This window comes from Thermobia domestica, chromosome 16 (assembly GCF_964235325.1).
Source record: "Thermobia domestica chromosome 16, izTheDome1.hap1.1, whole genome shotgun sequence".
NCBI lineage: Eukaryota > Metazoa > Arthropoda > Insecta > Zygentoma > Lepismatidae > Thermobia > Thermobia domestica.
Window position 1 is genome coordinate 150,391,607 of NC_137469.1, and position 12,238 is coordinate 150,403,844.

The 12,238-nt window shown below is 36.4% G+C and overlaps 1 protein-coding gene across 5 annotated transcripts in view; it reads left to right on the forward strand.

Annotated features, from left to right (window-relative positions):
* The window catches only part of LOC145673470 (zinc-regulated GTPase metalloprotein activator 1-like), a 999,800-nt gene that overhangs the window by 238,092 nt on the left and 749,470 nt on the right, over nucleotides 1–12,238 (forward strand). For all 5 annotated transcript variants that reach the window (XM_081743197.1, XM_081743195.1, XM_081743196.1 and 2 more), the window contains exon 7: nucleotides 4,807–4,853. In XM_081743197.1, the coding sequence (XP_081599323.1) occupies nucleotides 4,807–4,853 (47 nt within the window). The remainder of the gene's footprint in view (nucleotides 1–4,806; nucleotides 4,854–12,238) is intronic.

Here is a 12,238-nt window from a genome sequence, read left to right on the forward strand (position 1 = left end):
GAGTGATTCATCTGGATCTTCGATAAAGAGTGAGAGTGAGAATAGTGTGGGCCAGCATCAAAGAACAAATCGTTCCTCTCATCATGGAAGAAATCATCCTGTAAATTCTCGACATGTGAAGGATAAGAACAGAGGTAAATTGTTTCAAGTCAGTGAAATCAAATCTCTTACAAGATCTGATCTCTTACAAGAACAATTTAGTGGAAGATCTGATGATATACCAGCTAGTGACCTCATGGGGTTGAATGAATATAAATTCTTAAAAAGTCTTTCGCACGTTTAAGGCTATCAAACTTATCTTGCGTAGTTATTTTGATTTTAAGAATGCGTTATTATCCAATTTTGAAAATGATTTTATGTTAGCTAACAGAGATGCATTAGTCCGAAATAGGCATTATCATCCTAAACTGGACAGGAGTTTTACTGACTTTGTAATAGCAGCTTTCAATGAATTGAAATCAATCAATCCTTTCCAACCTGAATCAAGGATAATAGCCTCCATACGTATTTTGTTACCTCTTAAGCTACAACAAATATTAATTTCGGCTCAATGTGTCAACTTAAACCATCTTATTATGATAGTTCAGAATTTTGAAAGCCAATCTATGTTGCAAAATAACAATAGAGGTCAAGTCAACCCTAATCGTAGCCACGTCAATTATGCATCTGTCCGTAATATCAATATTAGAGAAGAGGGTATTTCTAACAGGCGAAACAATAATAGATTCTCTTTTAATGGTAGAACCAATGAATTACATTTTACCGGTACCCGTACCGAACCTAATTACAGGAATAACAACAGGAATAGTAATTGTAACACGTTTCCACGAAACAGATTTCATAATAGTTTCACAGGTGACAGGAATTCGCAATATAGAAATCGAAATATTGTTGAAGAACATAATAGACAAGACTGTACACAAGATTGCGCTACGCAATGTAACTGAACTCAATCCTGTGGTAACATAACGTAACCTAATGTTGTGGCGTCGGAAAGAATATATTTAATTGATTCTTGTTTTGTTTCACTGTAAATATTATGATTTCATTTGTTATTCGTACTTTATTAGAATTTTATGAAGATAATATAAATAAATATCACTGATAAGAATTTCATAATACAGTAAAACCTGTGAACTTGGCCACCTCTCTAAGTTGGCCACCTGCTTATCTTAGCCTGGTTCGTCTTAAACCTGCATTTTCCCATAAGACATTCGTTACTTAATACTTTATAAGTTGGCCACCTGTCTATCTTGGAAGTTGGCCGCATTGAAGCAATGTTTACCCCATGATGATAATGATAAATTTACCTGCGTATCTTGGCCGCGCAACATACCGTTTTGTCATTTTTCTTAACTCTTTCTTATTCCCATATGAGAGACAGATGTTCTGTATTTGTGACTGGAGACAAGCAGCATGAATTCTCACGATTTGTTCTTAGAGGTCAATGGTCAGAACACTACCCTCATAAAGGGTTGGTGAAGGAAGATGTGAATATGAAAAAGCACACAGGAATTCAGGAGGTGGTTATACGTATTTGTTTACCCTGTCTGTTTTGGAAAAACCATTAGCTATATCAGCTCCTTTCATCAGTGGGAGCTTTAGTTGTTCCGGAAAATTCTCAAGGTTAAAGCTAACCATGTCAATTGTCAAGTATTGGCACCTGACGGCTTGTCGAAAGGTAGCGGAAGTTTGGAGATCTGAATTTCCATAAGATTTTCTTAAAACATATTTTGCTCCGAGGAAACACTTGTAGCTCATTAACAAGAAGTAAACTACAATATTAGAACGTGTATATGTGCTAAAGAGAATAAAAGAAGTACGTTTAGAATGAACCACGATGAATAAATTCGTATAATAACTTATTTGCTATTTTTTCGAAGGTATCTACAGAAAATATTTGTCACTGTCGAAAAAAAGACAAACTGCACATAAATTGTTCAATTTACAATTTTGCTTTTCTTGTTTTCAATCTGAAATTAAATCTTTACGTCCCACGTATATGCCGGGTAGGCTAAAGGAGACTGTGATAATGAGAAATAAGTAAAATGGTGGAAAGAAGAAAGTGGGAGGAAACGGGAGAACCCCGAGGAAACCCATGCACACGGTATCTGTCCACCACAAAGTTCACTTGACGCGAGCTTGGATCGAACCAGAGACCCCATCACCAGAAATGAACGCTCTACCACTGAACCATTGCGGCCCGTTTTCAATCTAAATAACTCAGTATGCTACAATATCAATTTCAATAAACTGCGTGAATATGTTTCTTTTATATGGTTGTTTGTGTTATTGCGCTTTCAATCCAAATAACTAAGTGTACCAGACTAGTTTGCAGGAAGAGAAATATACATATGTTAAACATACTGTAGTACTTTTTTCTAGTACTGTACATTGTTATGATTACTCTATATGCATTATTTAAAAGTAGCTATGCTGCCATTGCGTATTAAAATTTTACAATCAAGTAATACTAGAAATCCTATCTTAAAAATACACCAATCACACTTATTTTCTGTAAGTTGGCCACTTTTCAATGCAACCGATGTTGGCCAACATAGACAGGTTTCACTGCGTATAACAAAAGACCTAGAATATGAATAATGCTTATCAAAGTTCTGGTAAATATACTAATTTTAATTTTGGTAGAAGTCGAGCGTGTAAGACCATATTTATGTATCAAACAAAGTAATCGTAAACTTTTTGAATTTTTGGCTTATGCAATATCGATGAACTTAAGTTATGACGTCCTTCGAAGTATACTAAAAGCAAGTGGATGCAATTAGTTAAGACATTAGTTCCTTCGGAAGTTGTAGCCAAATTTAACACGAATGACATTTAATCTTTGAACTAATTCCTAATATGATAATTTCTTTATTTATGTTAGTTCATGTTATGATGTTGATTATCGTGCTTTGTTCTAGATATTTGTCGATATTTCATTTATAAATTACATTTTGTTTGAATATATATTTGATCCTTTCTCGTTTAAGAAAACAATCATACAAACATCATAATAATATCCTTTTCAACATCTTCTTTCTTTTGCCCGAGAAAATGACATAGATTTTGTTAACTTTGAACTTGTAACATGTATCGATGGCCTCGAAAGGTCTTTAAACAACTTTTATAACGTTATTTGAATGTACCTTCTATTGTCAATGTTGAATTGTATAAAATGAAATAAATTATAAGAATTAAGATAAATATGAAAATAATATTGATATAAAATTAAAATGTGATATATGATTGTATGAATTGTAATTAGTGCAAATACGAGGGTCATTCGAAAACTCAATTAACCAACATGTGATATCCAACGATCCAGGATTTTTTATTTTTAAACAAAAAAGTCCCATTTTTCGGGCGACATTATGTAACGGTATTGTGTAATTTTTATATAATAACTTGTATTTACGGGCAAAATATGCTTTTAAAATATGCACAAGCTGTTCAAAAGGAAAAAGGAGAAGAAAAAGATATATAGATATAATTTCTTTTCTGTTATTATGATTGATGTTCTGTTGTGATAGTGATATGACATGTTTTTTAAGTCATCATGGCAATGGAAAACATAAAATATAGAGAATCCATCTTGTGATATACGTATACATGTACAACATTTAAAGGTGTGTAAATGTTTAATTTATTACTTACTACAATAAAAAAGGTAATACTTAAATGAAGTGTTTAGGTGGATTTTGATAAAACAGTAACCTAGATTATGTAAATATACGGACTGAGGGCTATTTTTAACGACATATAAAATATGCAAAACAAACATTAAGCTAATCACAAACAGGTGATTTTCATAGTAATACACATTTAGTGGTCGTTATACCATTTGGAAAAGTGTTCCAGTGTAGTAAATGTGGGAGGTAAAAGTTAGACTAGTTCTGCTTTGTATTGGAGGTTCCATGTCAGGGGCAGATCATGGTGAACAGCTCTCGTGAATACTGTACATATGTATAAAGCTAAACTCCATATTGTGAATTACTTCGGAATGAATAGACTGATTTTGAGGATACGTGATCTTCTGTAAAGTGACGAAAATTGAACTCTAGTTACAGTAGATTTGCTAGTTGATTAGATTGTAGCTTAACGTCCTTTGAGGCTATATGGGACCTACACTTTAAGGTGGAATCCGAACGGCATGAGCTGTCACCGGAAATTGAATCTGGTCTCTCGCACCGAATGCGCGTACGCTAATCATATAACCGCGAGGATCTCTCTCTCTAACTAAATTGTTCCGAGCTTGCTGGTCTATGTGAAGTCACGCTCTTTTGCTTGTGATTCTACAATAGTTTTTTTTTTTTTTTTTTTTAAATTCATTCATATTTTCTCACCTTCTCACAACTGTGTGTTTTTATCCCACCATTGATGGATATTACTCGAAAATGTTTCATGTTTGGTAAGGAGGAGCGATTGTCAAGTTGGATAATGGGAAATTGAAGAGATAAGCATGTGCAGAAAAAAGTGGACGACGTCTTTGGTATTTAATTTGGCCCTCTTAGGACCCGGGAAGTGGTAGTAGACACCCTTGCACAAGTCTAGATATTGCCAGTGGAAGCTTGTTCAAGAATTTCCTTTGTTCAGTCAGTTCTTTCTTCTATCCGCAAGGCAGTTTTCGAATAGTGCTTACAGGAGCATTTCCCCCATCTTTTCGAAACACATAAAAGTCTTGACGCAGAGTTCATTTTTGCCACTTCTCATTTGAAGCATTTTATCTTTCGTCATTTTTCACACTTATTGAAGTTCCAATATCTGTTTTCCGATGTTATACAAATATTTGCTTTTTTCTTTCAGCAACTGCAAGAAGTAAAAGAGAAAAATGCTGTGAACGAAGCTGTCAGGTAAGCAATGTTTTACATGTTAAAGCTGTTCTTTTAGTGAATTTCAAATTGTAATTTAAGGAGAGAGAGAGAAAAAAGCCATATCAGCAGATAATGTCGAGCTATAAATGCATTGAGAGAAAAATTTTTAGATGCTGAGATATGCAACAATGCTATTCATATAAGTATCTTTAAAATATATATGTACTCTTGAGTCCAAAATTTGTGTCGCATGTGTTTGGGAATTATGTCTTCTTGGAAATGTGGAGAAAAGTACACATATTTCCCAAAAAACATATTTCAATAAAAAATTCAATATAAAATATTTAAGTTATAGGTTCGTTTTTGATAAACGTGGCAAACGCACAACGAAATTTAGGAAGAGACCACGAATTTTAGGTTTTATTATAAATACAACGTAAATCTCTCTTAGTTACTATACGCATGGTACAGCTCTAATAATCGTAGGTGCGAAGTGATCGATCGGTTTGTATTAGTGATTTCCGTATGGTTCCATGTCAGAAGGGCCCGGACAAAAGGGCGAGGACACAAAGGCCGAGTCAAAACGGTTCCGCGTCAAAAGGGCCCGCATCGAAAGGGTACCGGTCAAAAGGGCACCACGACAAAAGAGTCCGAGTCAAATGGGTCCGGGTGACAAGGGCCTCGCGACAAAAGGCTCGAGTCATCCGCAACAAATGGGCCCGAGTCAAAAGAACCCCGCGACTAAAAGGCCCGAATAGTAACGGCCCACGGTCAGAAAGTCTGAAATCAAAGGAAGAGTGGAAATCAGGTATTGACAAGGGGATAACGTCCCTTTAATAAGTTGAAATGTTAGTCCAACAGAAGAATATCAGTGGTTATTAGTAACTAGAAACGTGAATGGCGATCTTAATTTTGTTTGGTTGTTCTTTGTTGTGCAACAATCGCTATCGCTTAAGTCGGTTGTCCTTCCACCCCCGTCTCTTTCTGAGCTTGTACTCTTGTGATATAGCCCAATTAAACGTTATCTATTAATGACTTTCCCCTTAGTTCTAAAATTCCCTTTCTACCCCTGGATTAAATTATAGAAATACATATTAGTATGAAAAATATTCTGTTTAAAACATTTAATTTTGCCGTAAGAACATACATGTGGATCTGTATACAGGGTTTGTCAAAAGTATTAGCAGAGAACAATAATAATGATACGTGTGAACGGAGGGGAAGCAAATGTTGCAATTGCTATTATTGCAAAAACTGCATTGATTTGGAGTGTGGTTACCGTGGAAGCCATCTTGAATTCCGCTATATTGCATGTCGCACAATTTTTAAACGGGAAAGACTATGATTTTACAATTCAGTTTAGGCTTAAATATTCCCACAAATGAGAATGTGAACTCATTTTGACACAACGCCATCTGTTTATGAGACAAAGTATGCTATATTTGACATAAGTTTATGTATCTAATAGAAAAAAAGTATCATGACAGAGTAGTAACAAAGAGATCTGTAGACAGTGGTAAAGCAACTATTACAGATTGGTATTGGTGTAAAAATTGCGTGTGCTCATCATGATAGCCATTTTCAGTTCTGCATATTTTATACCACAACTAATTTTAAATACAATTTAGACTAGAATCTTCCTACAAACAATAACCTGAACTTATTTTTGACCGACCGCCATTTGTTTATGAGATAGCGTGTAGTACATTTGACATTTCTTTCTAGTAGAAGATAGTATCGGGAGAAGCAAGTAATAAAGAGGGCATTCGTCTATTCTTCACATTTCTGTTCGTTTGCGTGCGTTTGTAAAATATTGTGGAGTTGTTACCACTATGTTAATAGCATGTATAACACATTTTAATAGTAAGTATATTTGTTTATTTTTACTTTATGACTATAAAACAATAGAATGCTTTTAAGGTACAAAGTTTCGAATATTCAGTTGAGCTCTACATCTTCGATCAAATAGTAGTGAATGGTAATGTTTTGTTTGGTCAGTGTGTTGTGCCGTGTGGAGTTAATACGGGAAGGGTATAATGGTAGAATAGCTAGAAAGAAACCATATATTATCCAAATTAAGATACTTACATTTTCTACAGCTAAATTAAACCGTCATGGATATGGTTGAATAATAGTTTTTCGAAAAGTAAATACAGAGATAAATGTCAAGAATTTCCAGCCTACTGTAAAATACGGAGAAAGAAGTATAATGGTTTGGGTTATATATGTTTATCAGATGTTGGAGAGTTAGTGTGTGTTGACGAGATTATGATATATCTTCGCCAAAATACCTAAAATTGAGAATGAGAAGTACTTCTAATTTTATCAAGATATTTATAAGTGTATGTTGTAAGGAAATGATTGTTTAAAAACTGCCCAAAAGTGCACTAAGCCCCACCCCAAAATACCGACTTTAACCCCATTTAGAATATGTTGAATAAATTCCAACGAAATGTCAATATGTACGAGTTACGGTGAAAGAAGGTTTAAGAAAAGCATTGCGCACAGCATGGAACAATATTTCCTCACATTATACCAGGAAAATTGTAACAATCCTGCCGAAACGCTTACAGAAAGTTATAAATCGTTGTGTATTTGCTATTAAATACTAACTGTATTAGCTTGGCCACTTCCATTTTCTTCACAATCACTGCGAGTAGAAAGAGTCTACAGGTCATGAAAAATATATTCGGTCTCATCTTCGTCTACGTTTGTGTTTTGCGGCGGCGACTGTTTTTTTTATTATTACACCGTGCTTCGTCATGACAGAGACAAAACACAGTGCATGGCAATTTAGCTGCATTGCAACGACAATGAGCTGTTGAACATGATTTATCAGATGAACAACGACAGTGAATCATCTCCAGCACTTCTGGAGGTGCCAATGCAGTATTTGATGGCAGTAGCACAGGGACAAGAGATTTCGATGCACCTTCACGTTTCAAGCCATACAAAGTGGGATCAAACTTGGGAGGCTCAGATTCACACGCTGACATCCATATGGCAGTTTGAATGTGTGCTCTACGCATATTTAATTCGAACGCTTCCATTGTTGGTGGTGGGAGACTTTTCAAATCAGGGGCTGACGTGGCCTTTCGCCTTGAGATCTTTGCCATCCACACATCGACTCGTACAGCAGTCATTTTCTGTCTTTTTGCTTCCGTAGCAGACGGACATGAAATACGTGGCTTCTTTTACAACATCGCTGATGTTTGCATCCAATTTTCCAAGTAGCTTGAGTTTATTTCCGCCGTGCAGTGGCCTCAGTGCCGCTGCCTTTCCAATGTCTAAGCATTGGGCAACAGTGTCGCACCCTGTGAGAGCATGTGCACCTGGAAGATCTGAAACAAATGTCTTATTTTTTCTACGCTTGCACCAATGTCGATGACGGTCCTGCTAGACCCATGTTTTCCATAGTTAACACACACGACAGTTTAAGCGTAAAGAAGAAATACATGAGAAGTATGAAAACATCGGTATCGTCGCACGTAACTGCGATACTCTTCACTCCCTCTTTGGCATTCTTCACTACTTGCTGCATTATGATCACATCTGCTTCTTCATGTGTTGTCCACAAATCAGTTCTGTATACTATCTCCGTGTTACATAGCTGGATCGGAGTGGGTTATGACCAATTTGTAGTTCAGATTTCTGTTCTGAATATCAGTTAGAAGTTGCTGGATAGTTAACTTGTTTCTTGTATCTTGTTTTCAGTGACAGTATGTGCAACTTTCCGGGGTGGAAATGGTGTTGCCAAACTCAACTTGTGCCTCCTGCTACCAAACTGGCCAGCTTGGACCAATCTTGTGCCACTCTTAATATTGTAGTTGTAGTATCTGTCGAATACCAAGTACACATGAGAGAACTTTGTTTTCTGAAACACGTATTCGCATACGTTATTGACATACTCGTGAACAGTACCATTGTTCGGCCAGTACACTACCCACAGGATAGCACTTCCATCAATCACTGTAACTTCTGGTGTAAGGAGCACTCTTGCAGATGTCTCAACTTTTAGCTGATTCATCATGAGTGATTTCGCCTTTGATATTCTCATGTCCCCGTAGTCATCAAACATGGCAATTGGTACCGGGGCAAATTCATGTTTGAGGATATGTTGGAAATTGATATCTCTTGTTCCTTATAATCCAAGAACACGAGAGTAGATCAACGTGGCATCACATACATCTGTAGTTCCAATTCGAATGGACTTCCTGTTAACAACCATCGTTAGGTTGGTTGAGTAGAAACCTTTTGGCCAAGTGCCTGAATATTTAGCCATTTGATCCATTCAAATATTCAACACATTGTGAACATTCACCTTGTCTGACGCGATTCTGCCCGTGACTATTTTGATATGAGATTGGGAATGGTCTTTCGTGTCAAACGGATCAATACACGTTTCTAGTTTACTCCTGATTTTCTCTCTGTCAATTCTATCTGATCGAATTCTTGCTGGTTTTTCTTCTTTGTTAGTAGTGACTTCATCTCTCTGACTGTCGTTGGTCAAGTCTGATAGATCTTGCAAAATACGGCTAAAATGTGCATGCTGTATACCCACTTCTTCATACTTTCAGGTTTCATTGTCAGTCTGATGATTCCACGGGATCCTTTGCCGTATCTCATAAATGCCATTTCAATATACATGTCAGATCAGATGTCGTTCCACAGCTCTTCCTTGTGGCGCATAACATGCTCCCCTTTCATGAATTTCTCTACAAAGAAGTACGGTAGCATCTGTTTCACTGCCCACAGGTGTAGTGGCCATTCACCTTCACGTTCAGCTCTCACAAACACAATCATAATAAAAACAGGCTTTACTAGATCTTCAAACCATAGTTTGGATGTAGAACTAACTACTTAATGCTTTCTTTTCAATAACACTCATAAGCTCTTCCATCGAATTGACCGCAAGAAGAATAGGTCTCAAAACTTTTTCAACGACCAATCGAAGAGCTCTGAAATTCTGTAGGAACATCTCACCAGATAACATTTTTGGAACACTTCCAAACGCTGCACAGTGGGCCAGAATCAGAATCTGACTGGAAAAAAGTAGTTTTGGCAACTATGTCTAATCTACATTCGAACAGCACAGTTGTGTTAAGTAATAAAGAAGGTTTCTTGGTGCGTATCAGTAAACTCGGATAACAGCATATAGTGGCGGCAGCAGCATTTCAAAGTTGATAGTTCATTATCTGTTTTATAGCGCGCTGAATTGGGGTAGTATGAGCGTAAGGTTTGTGGTTTAATTGCGCATGTGAAAAGGCAAGAAACGATCGCAAATAAGCTATGAGTAAAGGTATGTATATGTACTTGCTGTTTGACTAAAGTTTCGATTGATTGGTTTACGTTGCTTTTCTGTAGAAGCATTTTTAGAGAGTCAAAGTATTGACGTATTGAAGAACTGCTATTGGAAATTGAAATTGAAATTTAAAAATGTACGTTCATGTCTGTATTGAGATCCTTCGTCATGGTGTAGTTTGATATATGTATTTCGAAACACAGTTGTGATCTACTGCCCGTTCTTGCCCGACTTTTATATTTATCTTCTTTTCAAAGTTAGGTGTAGCGAGCCAGATATGCTCTTCGTGACGTGAAGAACCTGTACGAGGTATTGCGTTCTAAACCATCAAACGAAGCTTTTTATAATTATGATACGAACAGTTATGGAATGTAAACTCTTTCTGTGAATGTTCTTCGCAGTGAGAGTGACTTTAAGTGCCTTCAAAGTGATTTCGAGAAGCGTTGGAAACTGTATAATAGAATGACTGATATATTTTTATCCAAATATAATGATTGGTTGGAATTACATATTTAGTTCTCTGATAAAGTATTTCTTGCTTTCAAAACGATCTCTTGAAGCCAAGAGCATAGGCCTTTGACAAGCAAATCAGGAAGACCTAGTAAACTCTTCGAAGATCCGGAAACAAAGTCGAAGAAAAAACTTGTACAACCACTCGTTCAAAGCATTCTGAGTAAGAGCTGGTGTTGGCTACCCAATGTTCATTGAGAGCTGCTGGAAAAAGAGATGCCGCGGTTGTATTAGGAGAACTCACTCAAACGACACCTAAGGGAGCAACGAAAGACAAAAAGGCTTATCATTCGCCAAAACTATCTCAAACACTTATTCTCCGGATAAAGTCGTGGCACTTATTATAAGTAACAACTTAACAAAAAGACACTATGCACATTTGAGACCAGGTGCAAAGGCAAAACATTGTGACATATATCCGTCGTGTAAAGTGGTGTGGGAAGCAAAATTAAAGTGTTATCCGAGAGAAAAGAATATTATAGTAACTGACACGTCAGCCGAAGATAATTTACAAGCAATAGTAAATCAGACAATTGAGCGCATCGTGATTTTACATGAAGATTATATTAAACAATGCATGGAAGATGGAGACATAATGAAATTAGTGTGTAAGTGGGGTTGCGATGGAAGCAGTTGTCATAATGCATATAAGCAAAAAGTTCAAACAGAAGATAAATTGAACTAGTGGCTCAGATATTTTTGCTATCTCCTTCGTTCCCTCACAGTTGTATTCAACATCAGATGGGGAGGTTGACAAAGCAATTTTGTGGCAAAATCCCAAACGATCGTCGCCTAGATTTTGTCGACCCATTAAATTATTGTACCAAAAAAGAGAACTGAACTGTCAAGAAAAGAGGTATGTTCAATGGAAACGCAAATACGTAATTTAAAGCCTACTAATATACCAATTCAGGAGAAGGATACAATAGTGAATGGGAAAATGTGAAACTCTGTTACAGAAACTTCCTCTCTAACGTACTGTATATGTGGATCTACTCCTAAGACTATGAACAATATTGAATAACGAACATAAGCAATAGATATTGGCAGATATGGATTTGGAACCATCCCCTTACATGCTTGGATCCGACTTTTCGAATACCTAATATACAAAGCTTATCGGTTGAACATTCACAATTGACATTTTAGGGATCCCGAAGACAAAGTCAAATTGTCTGCACGGAAGGAGCAAATTATTCAAGCATTCCGAACTAAAATGGGTTTAATTGTAGATCAGCCTAAACCTGGAGGAGTAGGAAATTCTAATTATGGAAACACAGCGCGGCGTTTCTTCCAAGATCCATGAAAATCCACTGAGATTACAGGAATTAATGAAGAACTAATTCGGCGATTTGGTATTATATTGCGAACTAAATCATGGTTTTTCAATTAATGTAGAAAGATTGATGGATTCGCATTAGAAACTACTAAACAGTAACTTAGTCTATATCCATGATTCTTCAAACCGTTCTGTTCATTAAATTCTAATTCATGGAGGAAGAACTATTGAGGCAGCCATCTTGCCTATAGGAATGGTCTCCGAGGAAGCTCAAGAAACAACACATAAGCACATTAGAGCAAATAGGGCAGCTCATGTAAGAAAAACTTATCG